The sequence below is a fragment of the Palaemon carinicauda genome, chromosome 24 (genome assembly GCF_036898095.1).
Source record: "Palaemon carinicauda isolate YSFRI2023 chromosome 24, ASM3689809v2, whole genome shotgun sequence".
Classification (NCBI taxonomy): Eukaryota; Metazoa; Arthropoda; class Malacostraca; order Decapoda; family Palaemonidae; genus Palaemon; species Palaemon carinicauda.
In genome coordinates, this window is record NC_090748.1 from 76,827,011 (window position 1) to 76,853,176 (window position 26,166).

The following is a 26,166-nucleotide window of genomic DNA, read 5'->3' on the forward strand; positions in this document are numbered from 1 at the left end:
ATGATAATTGTCAAGCACAATTTCAACAGTTCTGGATTACAAATAAGAGCATATTTTTCCCAGTCTGGCATTTCTTCAAAACCTCTAGCAACCAACTGGCCTTACATATCTTTTCACCTCCTTTTAATTTCTCAGTGACTATCCACTTTGTGGATATAACTTTTTGACCAGTATCTTCCACCTCCTCATATACATTGTTTTCTCTCCAATTCTGTAACTCCTTTTCCTTAGCCTCTAACACCTGCTGATTCTCAAAACCTAACAAAATGTTATTTTGATAATAAAATAAATTTTTGAATATACTTACCCGGTGATTATATAAGCTGCAGCTCTGCTGCTCGACAGAAAACTCTACGGAAAAAATCCGCCAGCGATCGCTATGCAGGTAGGGGGTGTACTTCAACAGCGCCATCTGTCGTGCAGGTACTCAGTACTCATTGTAAACAAAGAACTCAATTTTCTCCTCGGTCCACTGCGTCTCTATTGGGGAGGAAGGGAGGGTCCTTTAATATATAATCACCGGGTAAGTATATTCAAAAATTTATTTTATTATCAAAACATTTTTCAATATTTAACTTAGCCGGTGATTATATAAGCTGATTCACACCCAGGGGGGTGGGTAGAGACCAGCAATAAATGTTTACATTATTATGAGCTAAGGATTTTTTATTTCATTTTAGAAGTTATCAAAATAACAAAAATAAAATAAATAAGTACCTGGTAAGGAAGTCGACTTGAACAATTACTCTGCCTTTTTAAGTACGTCTTCCTTACGGAGCCTCGCGATCCTCTTAGGATGCTGAGCGACCCCTAGGATCTGAAGTATGAAGGGTTGCAACCCATACCACAGGACCTCATCAAAACCTCTAATCTAGGCGCTTCTCAAGGAAAGAATTTGACCACCCGCCAAATCAACCAGGATGCGAAAGGCTTCTTAGCCTTCCGGACAACCCAAAAACAACAATAAAAACATTTCAAGAGAAAGATTAAAAAGGTTATGGAATTAGGGGATTGTAGTGGTTGAGCCCTCACCCACTACTGCACTCGCTGCTACGAATGGTCCCAGGGTGTAGCAGTTCTCGTAAAGAGACTGGACATCTTTAAGATAAAAAGACGCGAACACTGACTTGCTTCTCCAATAGGTTGCGTCCATTATACTTCGCAGAGATCTATTTTGTTTAAAGGCCACTGAAGTTGCGACAGCGCTAACTTCATGTGTCCTTACCTTCAGCAAAGCTTGGTCTTCCTCACTCAGATGGGAATGAGCTTATCGTATTAACAGTCTGATAAAATAGGATAAAGCATTCTTTGACATAGGCAAAGATGGTTTCTTAACTGAACACCATAAAGCTTCTGCCTGTCCTCGTAAAGGTTTAGTTCGTCTTAAATAGAACTTAAGAGCTCTCACAGGGTATAAGACTCTTTCTAGTTCATTTCCAACCATATTCGATAGGCTTGGAATATCGAACGATTTCGGCCAAGGACGAGAGGGTAGCTCGTTTTTGGCTAGAAAACCAAGTTGTAAAGAACATGTAGCCGTTTCAGATGAAAATCCGATGTTCCTGCTGAAGGCGTGAATCTCACTGACTCTTTTAGCTGTGGCTAAGCAAACCAGGAAAAGAGTCTTTAAAGTGAGATCTTTAAAGGAGGCTGATTGTAGCGGCTCGAACCTTTCTGACATGAGGAATCTTAGTACAACGTCTAAATTCCAACCAGGTGTAGCCAAACGACGCTCCTTCGTGGTCTCAAAAGACTTAAGGAGGTCCTGTAGATCTTTGTTGTTGGAAAGATCTAAGCCTCTGTGACGGAAGACTGATGCCAACATGCTTCTGTAACCCTTGATAGTGGGAGCTGGAAGAGATCGTTCTTTCCTCAGGTATAAAAGGAAGTCAGCTATTTGAGTTACAGAGGTACTGGTCGAGGATACAGATACTGACTTGCACCAGTTTCGGAAGACTTCCCACTTCGATTGGTAGACTCTAAGGGTGGATGTCCTCCTTGCTCTAGCAATCGCCCTGGCTGCCTCCTTCGAAAAGCCTCTAGCTCTCGAGAGTCTTTCGATAGTCTGAAGGCAGTCAGACGAAGAGCGTGGAGGCCTTGGTGTACCTTCTTTACGTGTGGCTGACGTAGAAGGTCCACCCTTAGAGGAAGAGTTCTGGGAACGTCCACTAGCCATCGAAGTACCTCGGTGAACCATTCTCTCGCGGGCCAGAGGGGAGCAACTAACGTCAACCTTGTCCCTTCGTGAGAGGCGAACTTCTGCAGTACCTTGTTGACAATCTTGAACGGGGGGAATGCATATAGGTCTAGATGTGACCAATCTAGGAGAAAGGCATCTATATGAACTGCTGCTGGGTCCGGGATTGGTGAGCAATATATTGGGAGCCTCTTGGTCATCGAGGTTGCGAAGAGATCTATGGTAGGCTGGCCCCATGTGGCCCAAAGTCTCTTGCACACATCCTTGTGTAGGGTCCATTCTGTTGGAATGATTTGTCCCTTCCGACTGAGGCAATCTGCCATGACATTCAAGTTGCCTTGGATGAACCTCGTTACTAGTGAAATGTTTAGATCTTTTGACCAGGTGAGGAGGTCCCTTGCGATCTCGTACAACGTCATAGAGTGGGTCCCTCCTTGCTTGGAGATGTACGCCAAAGCCATGGTGTTGTCCGAGTTCACCTCCACCACTTTGCCTTGAAGGAGAGACTTGAAGCTTTTCAAGGCCAGATGAACTGCCAGTAGCACCTTGCAGTTGATATGCATTGTCCTTTGACTCGAGTTCCAAGTTCCCGAGCATTCCCGACTGTCTAATGTCGCGCCCCAGCCCGTGTCCGATGCGTCCGAGAAGAGAACGTGGTTGGGAGTCTGAACAGCCAGGGGCAGACCCTCTCTGAGGCTGATACTGTCCTTCCACCAAGTCAGGGAAGACTTCATCTTCTCGGAAATGGGGATCGAGACCGCTTCTAGCGTCTTGTCCTTTTTCCAGTAAACAGCTAGGTGATATTGAAGAGGACGGAGGTGTAGTCTTCCTAACGATACGAACTGTTCCAGGGATGATAGTGTCCCTATCAGACTCATCCACTGCCTGACTGAACATCGTTCCTTCTTCAGCATGTTCTGGATGCATAACTGGGCTTGACTTGTTCTGGGGGCCAACGGAAAAGCCCGAAAAGCTAGACTGTGAATCTCCATCCCTAAATACACAATAGTTTGGGATGGGACCACTTGAGACTTTTCCATATTGACCAGGAGACCCAATTCCTTGGTCAGATCTAGAGTCCACTTTAGATCCTTCAGACAGCGACGACTGGAAGAAGCTCTTAGAAGCCAGTCGTCCAAATAGAGGGAGGCTCTGATGTCCGCTAAATGAAGGAATTTGGCTACATTCCTCATCAGCCTCGTAAACACAAGAGGAGCTGTGCTTAGGCCAAAGCACAGGGCTTGAAACTGGTAGACAACCTTTTCGTAAACGAATCTCAGAAAAGGTTGGGAGTCTGGGTGGATGGGGACATGAAAGTATGCGTCCCTTAGGTCTAAAGAGACCATCCAGTCTTCCCTTCTGACCGCTGCTAGAACGGACTTTGTGGTCTCCATGGCGAACGTCTGCTTTGTGACAAAGACATTCAGCGCACTGACGTCTAGCACCGGCCTCCACCCTCCTGTCTTCTTTGCCACTAAGAAGAGACGGTTGTAGAAGCCCGGGGTTTGATGGTCCAGGACTTTGACTACCGCTCCCTTTTCTAGTAAGAGAGACACCTCCTGTTTCAATGCTCGTCTCTTGTCTTCCTCTCTGTACCTGGGAGAGAGATCGATGGGAGACGTTGCTAGAGGGGGTTTTCGTACAAACGGGATCTTGTACCCCTCTCTGAGCAACTTCACAGATTGTGCATCTGCGCCTCTCTTCTCCCAGGTCTGCCAGAAGTTCTTGAGTCTGGCTCCCACTGCTGTCTGAAGAAGCTGGCAGTCAGACTCTGCCTTTAAAGGACTTGGTTCCTTTCTTCTTCCCACGTCTCCCTTCGGCACGAGCACCTCCTCTGCTGGAGGCTCTGCCACGAAAGGGCGGAATAAATCGGGACGCTGGAGTGTCCATCCTTGGTCTAGCTGACAAGGTAGGCAAAGGGGTGGCTTTGCGGGCAGAGGACGCAACCAGGTCATGGGTGTCCTTCTGTATCAAAGAAGCAGCAATCTCCTTAATCAAGTCCTCTGGAAAAAGGCACTTAGAGAGAGGAGCAAACAGAAGTTCGGATCTTTGACAAGGTGTCACTCCAGCTGACAGGAAAGAGCAAAGGTTCTCACGCTTCTTGAGGACTCCGGATACGAACGATGCAGCAAGCTCACTAGACCCGTCACGTATGGCCTTGTCCATGCAGGACATGATGAGCAAGGAAGATTCCTTCTCAGTCGGGGAGATCTTCCTGCTCAAAGCTCCCAGACACCAGTCTAAAAAGTTGAAGACCTCGAAGGCTCTAAATATCCCTTTCAACAGATGGTCTACATCCGAAGGTGACCAGCATATCTTAGAGCGTCTCATGGCTAGCCTGCGGGGAGAGTCTACAAGACTTGAGAAGTCGCCCTGGGCAGAGGCAGGAACTCCCAAGCCGAGAACTTCTCCCGTGGCATACCAGACGCTCGATCTGGAAGAGAGTCTAGCAGGGGGAAACGTAAAGGCTGTCTTCCCTACACTCTTTTTGGACTGCATCCATTCTCCTATAACTCGTAAAGCTCTCTTGGACGAGCGTGCGAGGACGAGTCTAGTAAAGGCAGGCGAGGATGACTGCGTACCTAAAGCAAACTCTGACGGAGGAGAGCGCGGAGCCACAGACACAAACTGGTCCGGAAACATCTCTTTGAACAGAGCAAGAACTTTTCTAAAGTCCAAAGAGGGTTGCGTGGACTTGGGCTCGTCAAGGTCCGAATGTGGTTCATCAACGTGTGCCGCATCGTCATCATCAGAGAGTCCATCATCCGAGTATTGAGGAGGAAGCGGCAATGGAGTAGGTATCGGCTGGTTAGCTGAGTCCGGTCGCACGGGTGCACGCGTGACTGAACCGGACGCAACGTCATGGAACTGTTGCCCAGTCTGTGAGCTGGCAACAACCATAGCAGCGCGGGGACGCACAGCGTCTACTCCAGACTGTCTAGTCTGATGTGGGCGAGCAGAGGCAACCACACTGGGTTGCGGAGGTTGACGCACCGCGTCAAAACAAAACAACTCTGACGGTTGTTGTACCTCGCGAACGTCAACGGAAGGTTCCGTGCGTCGCTGAACGTCAACATGCGGCTGGCAGGGCACACTGGAACGCATGGGTGGCGGGACTCTCTCAGCTGGAGTGCGCAAGAAGGTCGCCTCAGCGTCCACAGGACGCACAACCGAGAGTGTGGTTGGTTGTAGGCAAGAGGTTGGTGCAGCAGCAACCTTCTCCGCACGAAAGTCCTGCATCAGAGACGTTAATTGGTACTGCATGGTCTGCAGCAAAGACCACTTAGGGTCTGCAGGAGCAGGTGCGGCGACAGACGGTGTAACTGCCTGAGGCGGTACCGCTTTGCCTCTCTTAGGAGGTGAGCAGTCATCGGAAGACTGCAGCGAGTCCGAACTGACCCAGTGGCTACAACTGGGCCGTTGGACTTGCGCGGAAGGGACCGACTTGCGCTTAAGAGGTCGTGAGACCTTGGTCCATGGTTTCTTACGAGAAACCTCTTCCGCAGACGAGGAATAAATGGGCTCTCTCGTCTTTGTGTGGGTGGGGCGATCTTGGGTAGATACGCCCGAAACCACGGAGGGAACGTCTGTTCGCTGATTAAAGCCTCTCGAACCTATTGGTCGTACGACATTGCTTCTCCCCTGGACTTGGGAGCTTGCAAGAGGTCCCGGACTAGGAGGACGACAGGCACGAACAGACGAACCCTCAAGCGCAACACTATCCACAACACTATCACTCACTTTACCACTTCCCACTGCACTTTTACACTTCAGCTCCTTGACGTCCGCCATGAGCTGGTTACGGTCACTAGCCAGGGACTCAACTCTCTCACCCAGAGCTTGGATGGCACGCATCATGTCAGCCATCGAAGGTTCCTGAGTGCCAGAAGGGGGATCAGGAGCAACCACTACAGGGGAAGGAATAGGTTGTGGGGCATGAGGAGAGGAAAAATCAACAGAACGAGATGAACTTCTCCTGACTCTATCTCTCTCTAGCCTACGTGTATATTTTTGGAATTCGATAAAATCGAATTCCGAAAGCCCAACGCATTCCTCACATCGATCTTCCAATTGACAGGTTTTATCCCGACAATTGGAACAAACGGTGTGAGGATCGATAGAGGCCTTCGGAAGACGCCTTGAACAGTCCCTAGCATTACACTTCCTGAATTTTGGGACTTGAGAAGGGTCAGCCATTTTGAATTGGTCAAAGGGGAATTCAAAAACTATCCAAAGTCATCAACAAATAATCCGATATCAAAAAAAGAATGCAAGGATTTATTGAAGAGAGAGCCTGCACAGCGAAAGCTCAAAACTAGAATAGTGTACTTCACCAAATAGTTGTGAAAACAAATCCAGTTAGCAACAGCGAATTAGTAGGTCTTGCCGGTAGCACGACAGAGAGAAAATTGAGTTCTTTGTTTACAATGAGTACTGAGTACCTGCACGACAGATGGCGCTGTTGAAGTACACCCCCTACCTGCATAGCGATCGCTGGCGGATTTTTTCCGTAGAGTTTTCTGTCGAGCAGCAGAGCTGCAGCTTATATAATCACCGGCTAAGTTAAATATTGAAAAACCTCTTCTTTATCAACATTTTTTTTAATATTCCTGTAATCTCTCAGGTTTATCCACCCTTTGTCACCAGTAGAAGAATCCTGTACATTGTACGTATCTCCCCAGTATTTACTAGATCTTTTACCAGTCAAACTTAATACTGTCCATTCTTCCATCTAACCAGTGTCTTTACTTACTGCTCTAACCCTGTTCCCTCTTCTCAACTTAGGTAATTCTTCTGTAAAGTCTTCCTCACTTACATCTTCCTCCTCTTTCTCATTATCTCTCTCTCTGTCTCTCTATTCCCTCCTTATTCCCAATAATCACTTTTGTCTCCTGTACCTTTGTTACATCATTCTCGGGTACACCTACATCATCCATGCTGTTGTCCCTATTTCCATTAACCTCTGACAACCTTTCTTTTTCTATTACTTTACCCTAAATTATTGCAATGTGTATCCTAGCTATCTCTCTCAATGAACTACCATGTTCTACTATGACTGTCTTACCTGACAATCCTACTACCTCAGCAGGCCCCCCTCCATTCTTTTTCATCCTCTCTCGTGCAAAACACATCATCTCCAAGTACTGCATCCTCAAGTTTATGTTCTCTTACATTTTTATTTAAAGCAAGACTCATTTTTAATAAAAGCATCTCTAGCATTGTGTACGGCATTCAATGTACCTCTTACTACCCGTACTTTTGTACTTGTCTGGGGTCTCATGCCTAATTATGAAATTTCTCATCTTTTCACCAGATTCTCTTTCTATTTAAAAGAACTTCTTCATCTTCCAATAGTTATCCATTATTGTATCCTTTTGATATAGCTCATCTAATTTTCTTAATATTACCTTTGGACTGTCGGTACCTTTCAGTTTTTCTCTATCTCTTCCGTAACTTCTAAAGCCTTTCCTTTCAAAATTAATCTAATCTCTATACCTGGATATTTAACATCATCCCTACATACTACCAACCAATCCTCTACCTGACCTTTCCAACATTTGTATTCTGACTGTTTACCGCGAAACCTAGGACACTCCTTCTTCCAACTCCATTCTGTCTCCTTAGTTTCTTCCATAGCGCTAACCCAACTAAGGAATGCTGACAACCAACACGGTCGGTGCCCTTGCCTAGGTTCCCCTTTAACCATGCTCTGCTACCACTGATATTTACCTTCTTTATTCTGATGTCAGCTTGTCAACAAAAAAACAATTCCATCACTAAATACATACGAACCAATAGAGAGATAAGAGAGCACGCCCACTACCAATATAGTTCAAACACCATGAATCCAATCAGCTGACTGCTTCTCCGACAATCGCCCTCACTAACAACAGCTGCTCGTGACCTGTCACTGTGACGTCACAAAAACAACACGTTTCTAAACTAATTATTGCTATCTTGCCTATTTACTTATAAAAAAATCTTTGTGTTTTTCTTACAATCTTCTTTATATATCTATATATCAACCCTATCTAATAATACTGTACTTCTTCTCTTAATAACCTTTCAACTATCATACTGTAGTATTCTAAATTCTCTCACTTAGAATAAAGCATAAAAATAAATGCTCTAACTAATCAGATCTGACTAGTAAACAATCTTTTATGACAGCTCCAATTAACTATCACAGCAAATAACCCTGCCTTTAGTCCCCTGTGAGCACATAGTGACTTTCATGACTTGCGCATCTACACAAGGTAGTTTCTCACTAATGTTTGCCATCAGCTTACATAACGTTCATACTTTAAAATTTTGAGCCGCATATAGTTTTAATATGAAATTCACACTGCTACTTGGAAAAAGATGCAATGGAAAATTTTTTCATGATAAGTGCTTTTGCCAGGGCTAGGATTCAAATCTATGCCTCAAGTCAAAATACAAATTATATTAGACTTTGACCACTTGCATATCAAGAGAGATAAAAGCTGATTTTAGACTTGTAAATACTACAAATTTTATATAATTTGTATTTTTCCTAGCTAAACAAGCCTAGGTCATTTATATGGGGTTACTACTAATCATGTTTTCTACGACCGGCCATTCAAAAAATTTGGTTGACGGCATCATGCTTCATTGCTGGGTAAACACAGTGCATACGCAAGAAGCAAGAGGATACTCACTCACAATGTCTTCTCAGAACACTCATCTGGTCAAAGACTTGCGAGGCAGTTAAGGAGGGAACTTTGATGAATAACTCAGGTTGGTATAGATAGGAGAAATATAATTATATAAAATTTGTAGTTTATTTCTATGCGGATATAAACTTCTGGGTAATTTATATGGGGTCTTCCTTAGGAGGGAGGAAGTCTCTGTGAAGTTAAGAGGTATACCCTTCCTCTCTGGAAGATCTAATTACTATAAGTAATAGCAAGAGAGCAACGTAAATCATCAGAGGACAGTGTAGCTGGCTCGTTAAATGGCAAGGCCATACGTCCAATTCTTCCCAGGAGCGAAGTTTCTATGAAGTTGTGAGTTATAACCTTCTCTGATACAATTACTATAAGTAATAGTAAGCTATCAAAGAGAATCTCCAAAAGACAGAGTAGTCGGCTCATAAAGAGGCAAGGCTGCTCATTTAAATCCAAAAAAAGAAATTTTGCCAGGAGTGAAATGGTATGAACATCAAGTGTTACATAATAAAACAGCAATTTTAGTATATCATCAAATACTAAGGAAATTGGGGCACATTTATTTGCATTAGGGTGAAAATCCAAGGCAGGCTTCAAGTCCAATTAAGATCACTATTAGTCTTAGAGTATCTTATAGTAAAAAATTTCAAGAATAATTAGGCCTGAGGCTAGAACTGGTATGTGACACATGAGAGCTGCCAGTTAGGTTATTTGTTGTGCTGCCATTACAATGCCTATAGAGAGTGTGTGCTAAAGCACGAATGTGCTACCTTTAAGGTAAATCTTTGAAGGTGGGTTTTCTCTTCCATCCACTAGCTTGAATACTTGTACCACCGAGAGGTTTCGCAGAACACCAAGTTGCAGCAACCCCACATAAATCATGTGCTTGAGAGGGGTCCCTAGCAATGCTTCCCCCTAAGGATGTACGAGTTCTCCTGATAGTCTCCATTACTCAGAGAAAGAAAGTGTTTCCAATTAGTTTCTTCAGGAGCAGCTAGAGCTTGTGAACAAAAAGTGAGTGATATGTCCCAGATATATATTCCAGAAGAAAAACTCACACTGCTCTACGAGACAGAGTAATTAATTGTTCGTGTCATCAGGAACTTCTTTGAGAGGCAACAATATGAAAGAGTTAACCTGAGATCTTTTCCAATCAGAATCTGGATTTGTTCATCGAACCAGAAACGAGAAAGGTGGCAGGTCCACTGATGTCATGAGATCGAGGGGGTGTTCCTGGTGACGCTTCCACTGAAAATAGTGAGTTTTCATGTTAGGCCTTAACCAACAGGGTGGTCATGTTTAGGATGAAGAACTTCAATTGTAAACTGAGGGCACCAACAGAGGGGTCGTTCATCCATGGACTTCTTGAGAGCAAGATCATGAAAAAGTCCAATTGAAATTCACAGGAATCTAGTTCTCATTAAGATTAAGAATAAGATAACTCCAGAAATATAGTATTTTCTTAATTGAATTTCTGAGAAAAAAGGAACCTGTAAGTAGGTTTGTTTTACTTGGCTGGTAGTAAATTAAAACCGAAGGAAAAAAGATCCTCGACTCAATGCCCTCCTATCAGGGATCGTAAGAATAACCTTAGAAGATATTAAGTCCTTTTATCCAACTCAATAGAAGGAGGGGGGTTACTTCTATGAGACAGATCTGCCATCCAAAAACCTTGGTAACAAGGGCATTGATAGTTCTTCCGGGGAGAATTTTATTTATCTTAAGGATCTGCTTCAAGATCTAAAATTAGATCTGAACTTCCAAGATTGAGACAGAATCTGTTTCTCAAAATTATGAAACAGTCTTTAATCAAGAAGATGTGGTCTTAGATGCTGGTCTCATACTCCAGAGTCAAAAGAGGAGAACCTTGACCATTACCATAGTATTGGTAGAAAAACTATAGCTTATGATTCATGAAAGGAAAACATTTAAGGCCAAGCTTAGTTACGAGGTATGGAGGACATAAACTTTCATAGCTATACCTGGTTTATACTTACAGATAGCCATGACCGCTCCTTCACGGTGATAACTTAAAACTCCATGGGGGCGGGGACTCGCCCTATTTGTAAATCTCCATGGCAGGCTTCCTGACAGGAGTTAAGGCGTATCTTACCATTCTAAAAGTCCTTATTATTAAGTGACTTCATATCTTTCCCGGAGAGGCTTCCTAGCCTTTCTAGACTCAGAAAGGAAGTACGGAAGTCCTGTTTAGCAGATGGACAGGAAAGACAAGGTGTCAACTTTTGACTACGCAGTTGAACTTTATTCTTAAGACGCCATATCCCCCAGGGATTATGGGACGCCCAGGTTCCTCTGACAGGGGAGGGGTTCTGCGTACTTACATTTTTCTGACGCTTAAAACCACTCTCACCCAGGATACTATCATATCTAGTGGAGACATCGCTTCTCAGAACAAGTAAATATTTTCTTGGAGAAATGGGGCTCTGTTATCCAAAATCTGGTTATGAGGATGATCATTCTTCCTGAAAAAAGAAAGGGGCTGGTTTATGGGTAGACATCTGACCATCACCAGTTGGGGCTGGCTCCATTCCATATTCTTGGGAATAAATGCCCCATACTTCCATAACCTAATTTTCCTGTCACAATCTTGAGTCTAGAAAGGCGTATAGGTTTGAAAGAGCAGTCTTCTTCTTGAAAGGTAGCATCTTATAGTACTCCCTTGAGTTAGGCTTGTTAAGAGCTCAAGGTTGGTAGCTCACAAGAGCTTTAGGGTACTGTAACTAACGGCCTGAGAAAAAACTATTCACTATTTGTTGTGACAACTGAAAAATGAAAAAAAAGAGGGGGGAGATCCTAAAGAAATCCCACCACCTACTGTAAGGCTGAGTGAACTGGAAACTTGAACCATGTTTTTTCCCTCTTTGCAGCCAGTATTAGAATGCTTCTGAGGAAGAGTATGTCTGATACCAGGAACTAAAAGGAATAGATATTCACCTCAACTCATAGTTAGTTGAGGCATATCTAGACTAACCGTGGTAAAGGAAGAACTATATCCTGAACAGGCTATTTCAAATGTTCAGATATTGGTTCTTGACCAATTTACTACCTCCTCCCGCACTTTATCATCCAATTCTTACCTGTGGTAAGTCTGGGTACGCACCTATTACTAGTAGTCATCATTGAACCTGAGGTCTTTACCTTCAGGGGAGTGGAACTCTCTCCCTTGGTCTAAGGAGTTTGGACAATGAGATAACTCTGTACCTTATACAAGCCTCTCTGTTGACGCTGAGAGGCAAGCATACCAGCTATCGTCTCTCTCCTTCCCGAGGTAGTTTGTTGCCGTCTTGCGATCTTTACTATTGCCGACTCTACTTCTGTCTGGGAGAACACATAGGGGGAATTCACAAAATCAGTTTCTCAGACTCAACACATCTGCGGGGGGAAGTTCTACCAAGCATCTGGCCAAGATTGCGTAGCATCTTTTAAGGACACAGTTCCCCCATGGAGGAACGGTCTGATGTAAAAGAAATTCTAGGGCTTTTGACCATGCTCATGACAAATCCTCAAATCGACGTAGAGCATTATGATCCTTAAGATCTTCTATAGTCACATAGCCGGATATTGCTCAAGACCAATGGTTGAGCTATGAACAGGTTTGGATTGCTGACATAGATGCTATTTCCATGTTCATCATTTTTGAGTCAAAGAAAATGGATGAGAATGTAGATACTGTATGTCCTCTGTCTGGGCGAACGGATCTAAGCTAGTCAAGTTTTCTGGAAATGGCAGTGAGCTCTGAAATGCCCCAGAGGGTGAAAATAAATATCTCTGCTCAGATAGGGCCAGAGGTGCAAACCTGTGGACCTGTTGGCTTGGAGGAAATTTTCAGAGGCTCAAAGAAGCCTGCTAAATAGTTTTAGTCTCTCTTTATTTTATCCTAAGAGTTTTAGTCAGCTTTTGAGTTCAGGATTCTGTGCTTGCATTTAAATCCTGTCTCCTAGTTTTTCCTCAGTGACAGGTTTCTCTAGGGGAGACTCTGTTATATTCTCTAAGAGCTGAATGAGGCTCCTAATCCTTGTAACTTGAGGTGTCTCTGAAACCGACATAAGAGGTTCCAAGAGGGTTTACCTTTGTTGGGTCGGTACCAGCGCTCACAGCAGGGGCCACCGTAAGGTCAACAATAGCCTTGTTATCAAAGTTATGAGAATAACTTATTTCATCTAGAACGTCCTTCCTTTCTCTAGCAGTAATGGGCTTCCTTTCCCAGATTTGGTCAATTACATGCAAAAGATTTTTCTACTGGAAAGGCTCTGCGTCATCTTCAATGCAGACCCCGTCTACGCTTCCTAGTAAGGTTGACCCATATGTCAGACTAGACTTCCATTATCAAAATAGGGTAGAAGGTTTCTTGCCCTTCTTTACTTCTCAAGATTCGTGAAAGGGAATCCCCTGAGCAGACACTCATCCTATGCTCCTCATTCATGTCCAAGGGGCCACTGTTTGAGCCAAAACCTGGACTTTTTTGGGAGTATATCTCAACCTTGGCATGTTGCGGAGGAAAGTTCTCATGCATTAAACTAGCATATGATCTGTCATTGCAGGGAATAACCTAGAATGAGTTTTAAGCTTGTCATGCACTTAAAGACAAGTCATCACACGCAGAAAAGTTAGCGCAAATGGTAATGTCATCACACGGGGAGATGGCAGCACGTACAGCTTCGTCTGGCTGAACGATGATCCTGACTGAATCCTGAAAAGCGGTAGTTTCCATGATTGTCCTACTCGACTTCCTACTCTAGCAGGTAAGGATGGAGAGGACAAGTTAAAAGGAATAACTAGTTTTGGTAAGGTTTGGGGTGTGGATGCAGCTGATACGGTCCGCCTACCCTCATCATAAGCCTCTGAAAACCTCTAAGATTCTGTAAAGGAGACCTAATCTTAGGGCCCAAAAGTTATAAGGCAAACTTAGTTCTGAGAATGTGTTGGGAATTCCAAACTTTCCTCTTCAATCACAGAAAGGAGTGAGAGCACAACCTCTTCACTTCGCAGTCAGCATTATTGTGAGACATTGTGAGCAACCTCCTGCTTTCTCCTTGCGAATGCCCTGTGTTTACAGTGAACCCTCGTTTATCGCGGTAGATAGGTTCCAGTCGCGGCCGCGATAGGTGAAAATCCGCGAAGTAGTGACACCATATTTACCTATTTATTCAACATGTATATTCAGACTTTTAAAACCTTCCCTTGTACGTAGTACTGTTAACAAACTACCCTTTAATGTACAGAACACTTAATGCATGTACTACAGTACCCTAAACTAAAACAGGCACAAATATTAAAGGTGATTTTATATCATGCATTTCCTAAACATGCTAAAAAGCACGATAAAAAATGGCAACCAATGTTTTGTTTACCTTTATCTCTGATCATAATGTAGAAACAAACTGGAGGTAGAGCTTTGCTTATTACCCAGACATATTTCCCATACTTTTCCCTTAGAACTACATCACATCTTCCTACTTTAGATATATATATATATATATATATATATATATATATATATATATATATATATATATATATATATGTGTGTGTGTGTGTGTATATATATATATATATATTTATATGTATACACATATACATACCTACATATATACATAAATACATGCATACATATATATATATATTACTGTATATATATGGGTTATGGAAAAAATCCGCGAAGTGGTGAATCCCCGATGGTCGAACCGCGAAGTAGCGAGGGTTCACTGTACCAAGTAACCAAGCATGATGCAATCAACCCAATTTTTGACTAGGCAGTCACAGAAAACAAACATGATTAGTAGCAACCCCATATAAATGACTAAAAAGTTTGTATCTGGGTAGGAATAAATTTCAGTCAAATTCAAGTATTAGTAATTAGAATAAAAATCAATCCATTTCCAACAAGATAGCCGGTTAGTAAGTTTGTAACGCAAGACTATCTATGATAGTTTTCTTATGAACACACATGACTTTCCTACTATCAAACATTGAGCCACAAATTAGTTTTTGATATCAAATTCCTTCTGTCTTAAAAAAATAACAAGTGTTTCTTCTCAGTCAAGGATTTGAGTCAATGCATCAGATTTGAAAGAAAACTAACAGTAGGCTTCAATCTCTTGACCATCAGGTAAGAAAAAATCTAATCTTAAACTCTGCTGAACACATTCCAGCAAATTTAGGTGTTTATACTTAAAATAAAAATGAACCCATATCTGATATCATAGCTAACTGGTAAGCTTGTAACATGTGGTTATTTATGATAGCTTATTCACTAATCGACATGATTTTTATAATTTCCAATCCAATCTTGAGTCAGAAATAACTAAACACCAGACAACTAGGATTTCATTCAGATGCACAGTCATCATGTTCAGCTCAATGAAATCTAAAATAAGAGTAAAGTTTTACCTGAAAATACTTCCAATTGTGTATTAAATGTTATCAAAGTTATGACAACATAACAGCAAATCATACATTACACAGAAAACCCTAATTTTACCTGGCATACTATGAATTAAAATTAGAAAGCTGACTAAATATGATACACCTAAATAAAAAATTCAACAAAGCAAACGGCACATATCGAATGGGGAGTCTACCATATGCCTCATGATAATCCCACAAACAATGCATCTGCATTCTAGTAGAGTAATGGAAACATCCATTTGAAGATATTCAAAATTTATCAAGTGAACATGTATTTGGATTGCATAATAAATATTTACTGTTTAACATAATCATTTACTGAATATCCATCAATTTCTAGGTTTAAAGATATTCAATCACATTACAACTAAAATGAAATGAAAAGAGTAGAACAGTAAACGACGAACAAATTATTATCAACTTGCACACCAAAATAAAAAGGATCCCAGCTTTTAAGCAGTAAACCTACGTCTACAGTATATGCATTCATATTTCTTATTTAAACACTACAACCACTAAAATTTTATAACAGTTTAAACATGATAAATAGAAAACAAGGTAACAAACCTGATCTTCATCTGCAGAAAAGAAGGCCTCAGACTGTGTTTCACTTCCAACTGAAACAGTTCTTTGTACACTTGTTAAGAGGCTGTGTTGACTAGAAAGACTTTGTCGCGAATTGGATTCCCGCATTCCAGTCACTGATAATCTATGGCTGTTAGAAGCATGTAGGGGAAGCTCTGTTTGAAGTGACAGACTTGATGGCATTTTACTTTGTCTAGTAGAGCTAACATTATCCACCGAACGTCTCAAGTCTGACAGACTTCCTGGGGTTGAAAGATTATCAGCTGTACCAGGAACACCTAGAACAACATCTTTACCAACACTTCGAAGAATATTTGGATCTATTGTTCCAGTAGTACCCCGTCCTTCAGACTCCATTACAAGTGGATCTGAATCATGACTAGTGACAGAAACTTCTCTCTGGTAATTGTGACGTGGATTAAGTTTATCTGAAGCATGGAGATTTGTACCATGATGTAAGGAACTACTAGCTCTCATGAAATCTGCTGGGGTTGCAGGAGATGCACTTTTTACATACCCAGAGCTAAGAGCACAGCGATCTTTACTTGTGCCAGAATGGGAGTCATAGTTAGAATGAGCAAGTTCTGAATATGCTCCCACATGGAATACTGACTGGGACTCTTGTAGGATACTTTGACCATATCCAGGATCTTCTGTTGATTCATTTACCCTGAGAAAATTCAGTAAAAATTAATCAAAGAATAGTGTATAACATGTAAGTCAAGAATCTTAACATTATCTTACAACAAAATTTAAGTGATGACATCTCACTAGGTAAAATATATTTATGCTATATGATTGATTGATTGATTGATTGATTGATTGACTGATTGATTGATTTCATAAATCAATAAATCATATATCAGAAATATATTTTACCTAGTAAGAAGTCATAAAATTATAATTTGAATACAGTAACTTATTCAATCCTAACTGAATTATATTATCACTAAATCATTAGTGTGGAGAGAACCAAAAAAATATAGTAGTATATCAAATAAAATATTTAAGACAGGAGTGCTTGGCTTGCAATATACCAAGATGTACAAATAAAACATTGAAACATAAAATCATAAATTCTATATCACATTTCCTTTTTCATAAAAGAAAAAAATTTCATTACTAGCATATGGAATTTAACTTCCTCTAATTGGTAACAACCAATGCAGATTTTCTTAAAGAAGATACTATCAGTACCATAGCAGAAAAAGGCAATGATCCCTTTCCTAAATGGGAGATATTAAACAAACCCCTAGCTGCCAGCCTTAGGCATTTGTTCTCATGTGGACAATTTACACAGTAAACTGAAAGAGAGGAAGATATAAGCTGTAAACAAATGTTTCATGCATAAATGGAAAGGATTGTTTGCAAATTACAAAATATTCAAACCAACGATTTTCATAAGCTAGATGTTTACTTAAGGAGGAAGGTGACCTGGAACTTGACGGGTCAAAACTAATTGTATTCTTACAACATCAGTAACAAACAAGAACTGCAAAGTAATTTTGTCATTGGCTGAATCATCATGAGTTTTGTGCATGATCAATTATTGTATTTACTTTTTGTTCTGTCTGAAAAATGGAGTGCCTTAAAACTACCAATGGATGTGGAGACCGGCTTAATGTTCAGGCTCGATATTAGTATTTGTGAGTTTGAATACTCACTTGTGGAAAGACACAGGGGAAATTTTGGATCTCATAAAATATCCAAGATGAGCACCTTGAAAGTACAGTATATAGAAAATTCTATGCAACACTAACACTAAGGGACTAATCTTTCATACATCAAAAAAGAAAACTGCTTTACCAATACAGTATTACTATATTATTTTCTCACCACTCACTTCTAAAGGTAGAAGTGAATCTCTGTCCTCCTACACTGTAACTATGAAACACAGTAATAAAATGTACAGTATCAGACCCGAAAGGTGCATATAGGAAATACTACAATTTTAGGGAACAAATTCCGGGGGAAAATATACCACTTTTTCCATCTCTACACATTGTAGATTATTCTGATGTTTCTTATCTACCAGTATCCATAAATACTGTAAAGTGAGAAACAAAGCTTATACTATATTTCTCAGTATGTTCATGCATCTGTTGTCACAAATTTTCATTTGGCTGAATCATTGCTTTGGTTTGTCTTTTTATTAGCATACAATTTTCTTTTTCTCTTTGAATGGGTGGTTATTTCTTTTATGTAAAGAAATATTACAGCAATATTATTTTTCTTTTTTTCCTAAAGTATGCTGGAGTTGTTATATTGTTCACACACAGTGAAATGATCTTCCATATAACTAGAATTTAAGTGAAAATTGATGCCTTAAAAGCAGCTAGTAGCTCAAGACAGTTGATGTGAAGAGGTGAATGCTCTCAGAAGATAGCCCCGAAATAAGGAGACCCTCTATGAGTTACTCCTCACTCTAAGTCCCTCTGTAAGAATACTCCTCACAAAGCAAAGAAGAATTAATCAAAATGGCAAGTTAAAACAGTTGGAGAGGTGAAGAGCGGTATCGTCCATTCTCGGACGAGCCAAAAGCAAAAGTGGCGAGACAATACTAGTGTGAATGAGCAGGGTAGCGGGCTACCCCCCTACACCCAACCTCCCGCTAACTGGCAGGTGGGTAGTTATACCTCACTTTAAAGTCTTATGGTTGGTCTTCCAACTTTGCCAAAAGTATAATCCCTATCAATAGCGGAGAGTTTGTATTTAGTGTCAGAACAATTACCCATTAAAGCTTTTGTGAGGTGTAACTATCCTAGGCTATTTAGAAGAGGGGGTTAGCGAGGGTATACCAACCACCCAGCTCACACATCCACTAGTAAACAACCGTCAGTTTGCAATTGCGGCAGGACTTCTGGGGAAAGGTGATGGCAGGACCAGTATGTGTAAAGAGCTCCAGGTTTGTATAGTTAAGAGAAATACAAACTACAGTATTCCAAATTTGTCATTTGTTCCGGCACTATATACAAACATTCCACTCTTTACGTCAGACACTCACTCCATGGTGGGTGGAAGTCCTAAACCAACAGGCTGGTGACTATCCAGGGAAGAGACACTGTGCTTTGCACGAGCTGGTTAGAGGGCACCCTAACAACTTGTTATCCTTATATGATGACGGCCTGGGCAATCAGTGCTAGGTGTAAGAATTCATCAATGAGACTTGTCTAGGTAAGAGTAAATTTGGAGCTAAGCTCCTCACTTCACCTAGACATTGCCCAACTCCACTTCTCTTGGAGAATGGGGACATAGCAAATATATAAACATATACCAGGTTACACAAGGGACGATGGTACACCCCTGAACTAGAGGTCGGCTTGCAGAGTTCCTCGGATGCTGAACCCCAAGAGAGGGGAGGATGAAACAGGATGTGGCTGGTCATTCAAACCTTCATCATAGATTTACTAATAGGTAACATCTGCCCTCAAAAGACTGCTACTTGTCCTACAAGGAAGTTGAGGTGTTACTGACCATGTGTTGTGCAGCCACCACAGGTCCTAAGGTGAATGGATAGAGGTTCCTGTGGGTTATGTTTTGCAGGTACTGGGAGGTGAATGTTGTTTGCCATTTCCACATGCCCACTTGCAGTACCTGCGTCACAGAGAAATTCTTTTTAAATGCCAGGGATATGCTAACACCCCCTGACGTCGTGAGCATGGGGATGATGACCGAAAGGTGAGGAGTAACAGTTGACCTGGGTCATCTGTTACAGAACGGAGACTCTCAATCCGGGAGGGGCCGAATCTAGGATCCACTACAGCCGGATTTTGAGTACTAGCCACAAACTCAGGGAAGAAACTGAGTGTCACTTGCCCTCATACCTTTGAATGGGCGATGTCATAGGACAGATCATGTAGTTTGCCGACTCTTTTGGCAGAGGGTAATGATCTGTGTTACTAGGCCGAGCAAGCTGGGATGTTCGCAGACTTTCTTCAGGCATAAGAGTTCGCCCACCCACCTCTCTAGAGCTCAGATGATGGGTGCCCATGACTTCTCTGTGAAACTAAGGTCTTTGCAAAGTACTCATGCTCATCCTATCCCCCACAAGGGGATGGCTAGTAGCCTTATGCCTTTTCCTTGGAAGGGACCGAAAAAGGCTGTGCTGAACTTGAAGACCCAGGCCTACATGGCTGAGGACTAAGAAGCGTGAAGAAGGAGATGATGAATGGAGAAATATTGATTTAAAAACTCAGGATAGAGACGACTGGTGAAATATAACCAGGGCCCTTTGCGCCAATAGGAGTAGGAGAAGGAGATGATGATGAACTTTAAGAATAGCAGTTTCTCTCTCGTAAGAGGTTGAAAACATGAGGCACAGGTCGTGAAGGGCCTGGCCTCAAAAAGCTCTATGACTTTTGTTGTGCCCAACAGGCACGATGTTGGTAATAACCTCAGAGTTATAGTCTACAAGTAGTTTCTTCTTCATGAGAGGTTGAAACCATGATGGCGTAACACAGCTCCATGAGTATTGTTGTGTCCAATATGCATGATGTCGGCAATAACTACAAAGAGTTATAGCAGTCAGCAGGCAGCACCATCTGTGGCAAACACCCCAAAGGGAAATTGCTCACAAGACTCATTTTGTACCATGAAGGTACAACAGCGAGGAGCAGAAACTGCAAGAAGTCGCCAAACTATCGTTGCCAAGCTCCAAAGAGCTTTGCTCAGGAGAGCAAGATCAGGGGATGGATGAATCCTATTCCCGCCGGAGGAATCACCTGAGGGGGGGACCACTCAAGTGAAGTCAGTCTTTCCCGCGAGAAGGAAAGGCGACCAACCACTGTTGTCGCTGTCGGCAATTAATCCACCAAGCGGGAAGAGTGCTGGACAGTGGCTGGTGGAGAATAACTCTCCCTTGGAAGGGAAAGTTACCAAACATCTAGTGGAGATTCTCTCCCCCTCGGAAAGTGAAGTTGTCCAATACCTGGAGGCAGACCTCAAGGCAGCCCTCTCCGCTTTCCGTCAATGAGCTGAGCTCAAGTTGAAGGTTGGTATCGAGAGCTGCCAGTGAAACTTAGCTGAAGTTAGTTTCTGGGTTTACCCGAAGGGATCCTCCCAATTGGAAACCCTGAAGAGAACCAGTCTGCCACTGCTCTTGTTCCTATGTCGGAGCTGCAGGAACAAAGCTGAGCAGACGCCAAGAGTGCTGCAGTAAAATGTAACACCCTTGGATACCATTCCTCTGCAGGGAGACCCGAAAGTCCAAATGAAAATGAGAGTTGCCGCAAGCAACAATGGAAGACACTTCCCTTGGTGGTGGCCTCCGTTACTTTGTTAAGGGAAGCGATGGAGTTCACCCCTAATGGTAATCCGAAGTCACCTTCTGAAAAGACAGAAGGAATCTTTAAACTTTTAGGCCAGTTGCTTTTAATCGTAAGTTAAAAGGTTTTAACAGGAGAACAAGATGACGTCTTTACTGTGCCAGAACAAAAAGTGACAGTTGTTTATTAGTGCCGGTGTGAGCAAGGTGGTTTGTCTAACCCCACTAACTGACTCTTCAAACTAGCAGAGAATATTTACACCTTGCAAAAGTTTTAACGGCTAGTTTCAGCTATTGGCAAACTGATACTTCTACATAAAGAGTGAAAGTTTTGTATATAATTCTGAAACAAATATCATTCTGATTACATGCTATACAAAACTTCTTTAGATCTCATTTACTACCTGACAGTGAAATGTTTAAATCTATGTTTCATTTTATTCTACATCATCAAATTTCATCCTACAAGCATGGCTAAACTGATGACCCATTATTCGATTAAGTAACGTACAGTACATTCAAGATAAAGTGTCTACCTATATATTGGTCTTATTTTCCATTCATTTCCTCATCTATCTAGGATAATATAACAGTTCATTACCTTCTTCCAAAATTTTTATGATCAGGTTATTTCAAATACATCTTGGAGAGATATTCTGATATACAAAAAAAAAAAAAAAAAAAATCTAATTTTGGTGAAACACATAAAAGCATGAACAACATATAATTGATATTTCTAAGAGATGAAATCATATATCTGGAGGGTCCCAATTTCTAACAAACAAAAAAAAGTTTGAATTAGTAGTTACTAAAACTTGTCTTACCAATTACTATCATCTTCAAATAGGGAAATGAATTACTTGAAAACATGACTCACTAAATTATCATCTCTGGAGTATTTTTGGTAACCAAAAACTAATGATATATTTGATCTACATCAGAGGACAGAAGAAAAAATCTGCATAGTCATCCATTTCAAATCAATAAATGTTAAATTTAAATTTCTTACCGTAGTTGAGCAAGATTATATCCACCAGAGAAATCTTGTTTGCCTGGTTTGAAGAAGGAAGGACCATTCCGGTTGCTTCCAAAGAAAGCACATCCTCCAACACATCCACATTTGCCAAAAACTTGAGCAGACACTTTAGTTAATTCTTGAGGCCAAAGGAACCACAGGCGTTTAGTTTTCTCATCATGAAGTTTCAAGAACCTTTAAGGATAATCATTTAATGAATACGTATATAAAAATATAACAATACAAACCAGGAATAACAATTAATTCATCATTTATAGGAATTCTACATATACAGTACTGCATAAAGTGAATAATAACCTGAAAAAAAAATGGCAAGGGCAAAGAGAAAGATATGGGAATAGGAATCAGAACAGTAACACAGAAGTATAAAATGTAAATCTACAAGGATCACTTAAGTTGGAAAAAATATGAAAAGGAAAAATTATATATACTATCATAGGAAAAAGAAATTTAGAGGAAAGTTCAATATAAAATAACAGAATCAGCATTATACTGATATTGTCAATGAAAAGAATGATTGATCCAGGATATTGATATTTCTACATGATCAAAGGTTTACAAGATAATAAGGACTAAAATATACTTGCTAAAAATAACTAACTAGATTACACACATATGAAAACCTAATGAAAAGGAATAGGAATTTAAGACTTGGAATGTAACAAAATATGTGACAAATTATTAAGAAATATGATTGTTTGAATTTATTTTGAAAATATTTGATAAATTACTAGAAAGATTTTTTTCTTTAATTGATAACTGCTATATGAAAATATCACACAAGATAGTCAAGGGGCCAGGCATCATGTAAGCAGTGGGTAAAAGAGTGACTCACTGTAGCAGGTACATAAAAAAACCATCGAGAAATGTTAATGAATATCTAGGAAGCCACTACAGAGGGTATAAAGGAAGGTTCCCAAAAACTTCTATAAGCAGATGACCTATAGTTAAATGTAGAGTCAGGGACAAAATTGTAGGAATGTTTAAAAGGAAGAGTAGAACGGAGAACAAAAAATTCAAAAGCAACATGAGCAAAACAAAGCATACAAGGACTGGATGGATACAAATGAAAAATCCATCTGGAGAGTAGTCAAGTAGATATTGTGAGATAGGTGTGGAAGTGAACTAAGTAGTGTGTGCAAAGGTACGAAATGGTTCTATATGGAATACTCAACCTTACAAAATTGAAGTCAGATATCTTCTAAACTTGAAATCTAAAATGAGCAAATGTTACAGACAAGAAAGTGACATTCCAAGTTGTGATGGAAATGCAGGTTTTGGGAACATCATTCATTGTACCAGGACAACACACTAGCCAATGAAAGAGGTATTCAGGTGGTAAAAAAGACATAGTAGTAACAGCTTGGACAATGTGGAAAAAATCCAGGAAAGTAACATCATCTCATTATTCAGTAAAACCAAATACTTTTAATGCTCCCATAAAGCATGTTACAGTTGGCCCTCAATTATTCACAGTTAGGTAACAGAGACATCCAAGAAAAGTGAAAATCCCTAAGGCACTACTATAGGTAACTGACTGTACTGCACTAAATTTTTTTCATGTGGTTTCTAACACGTTATTGTAGTTCACCTTATTTTTCAGAGGTAACTGTACATCATTAATACAGCTTCAGTATAAGGTAAGACGACTCGTAACACGAAAGTCAGTGCCATTACCACCCTATGTATAAGTACACTAAAAACACTTGCTCATTCTGTAGTGTATATCAACTGTACTACAGTACAGTATAGCTGTATGAAAACTAAGATAGGCTATAACGTACTGGTGCTGTTGTATTATTCATCATGCAAATGTTTTGAATAAGTAAATAAAATACGAATATAAACGATAATCTTTGTTTTTCGTATGTGAGCATATTCTCTACAGCATCAGCTTGAGATCAGCTGATAACAACCAAAAGTAGAAAAAAATAATTAATTTTTGATTGCTGAAATGCAGCTGAACTTGAAAATAAAAGTACCCAAATGCTTTCCTAAAGCACAATTAACATTTTAAAAATCATGATTTTTTAGAATGCAATAATGTTGTCTGGTAAAACTAGTGGTCAGCTGACAAAATCAAATGCTGTGTTTTAAACCTTACCCTGCAGTATTTTGTATCCAGTACAATAATGTACTGTAAATTCCCTATAAGCAGATCTTTTTCAATGACTGTACAACACCACTAACTAGCATCTGACATGATATCCTTAACAGCAGTGACGAAGACCTAAAGAATGGAGCTTGCTTGAAGAAGAATAACTTGAAAGAAATAATCCTTATGATGTGCCTTGTCTAAAGAAGAATTTACCTTCAAAATCACAAGTCATACAATTAAATTATGTCTCTACAAGAACTGCAGAAGTATCTCGTGAAATATTATCTTGAATAAAAACAACTTGGCAGAGGAATATCTTATACATTGCAAGGATGAGTCAGCAAGTTTTACTGAGACCATGACTAGAGATGGCAGCACTTTATGTAAGTCACAAGCACAGGAGCCAGTAGAACAAGTGGAAGACGACTCAGTAGGTAAAGTTTACATTCTAGACATCAATACTGTCATGGGTGAAGGAATCAACAGTCCAGCAGAAGCTGGTGGTACAAAATGCAATGAATGCTTAACCAGTATCTTACAAGATATCATTGGAAAAAAAATAATAAGGGGATAGGATACTGGAACAGCAGTGAGGGAAGTAACTAGTCACAGAATTATGGTAAGAGGTAAGAGTGGAGAATTCAATCACTGATGCAGATAGACTAGAAACATGATTACTCAAAGTAGTAAAAAAATAGGGCGGGGAAACAGCAGGAATGGTAAGCCAGTACTTTTCTTTCATCTTCAAAACTTAGGACATAAGTACAGAGGACTTTAACCCTGAAATATGATAAATTTGGAAATAATTTGTATTTTCCCTAACTAATACAAACCTGTAGTCATTTATAGGGATTGTCTTTCGGCAAAGCTGGAGGGTTAACCATTAGGCTTTTACCGTGAGGTAGCATCCCTACCCGACCACTAAAGTGGGAAGGGTCAGGGGTGGCAGGGAGGTACCCAGCCACCTATATCTACCAACTCATCCGTGAACTACGTCATCAAGACTTATCGGGAAACAGGTGTTGGCGGGACAATTCTAATAACTACAGGTTTGTGTTAGTTAGGAAAAATACAAATTATTTTCAAATTTATCATTTGTTCCTTCACTAACAAACCTTACATTATATATAGGGATGACTCACCCTTAAGAAGATGGAAATCCTGAGTTACTGGTTGGTCTTTGACCAGGGGTTTTCTCGTACATGCTTTGCACATCACAGAGAGAAACCCTGACATCTCACTAAACTAGGAGTGCAAAGCACGTTTAGCGGCCTGAGCAATTCTGGTGAATGTGAGAGACTAGCAGTGTAACTAGTCTATAGAACCTATTCTCAGAAATGTAGGAATCTAAGAAGCAACCAAAGAAGTTACCCAATCCCACCTCGCCAGGGGATATGAGAATACAACAAGTATATTACCTTATACTAGGCTACACAAGGGAAACGGTTATACCTACCAACAGTGGAGGTCAGCTTTGCGGAGTACCGTAGAAGCTGTTGCCCCAGAGAGGGGGGAAGATGAAAGAAAGAAAGAACAAGTCATTCTTTGTCAATCATCCCATGCTTATTCTTGGTTAACTCTGCCCTCACCATCTGCTTCTTGTCCATCAAGGAGCTCAAAGTGTTATAAACTATTTATTGTGTAACCACCACTGGGGTAATGGAGGATGTCTGCATGCTCCTGTGGGTCAAGTCTTGCTGGAAAGGGGAGGTGAAGGTCAGAAATGCTTTCATCCTACAACTGGCATGGCCTGCGTCACAAAGCAGCAACTTGTAAACATTATGAGTGAATTCTACCATAAAACGTTAGGAGTTCTGGGTCACCTCTGTGAGGAGGAGAGGGAGTCAATGACTGGTATATGACCCTATG

At 40.8% G+C, this 26,166-nt stretch overlaps 1 protein-coding gene across 1 annotated transcript in view; it reads right to left on the reverse strand.

Annotated features, from left to right (window-relative positions):
* Positions 1-26,166, reverse strand: part of tweek (transmembrane protein KIAA1109 homolog tweek) — a 789,520-nt gene that overhangs the window by 501,637 nt on the left and 261,717 nt on the right. The window contains 2 exon segments of the mRNA XM_068348609.1: positions 15,883-16,570; positions 22,173-22,373. Coding sequence (XP_068204710.1) covers positions 15,883-16,570; positions 22,173-22,373 — 889 coding nt within the window.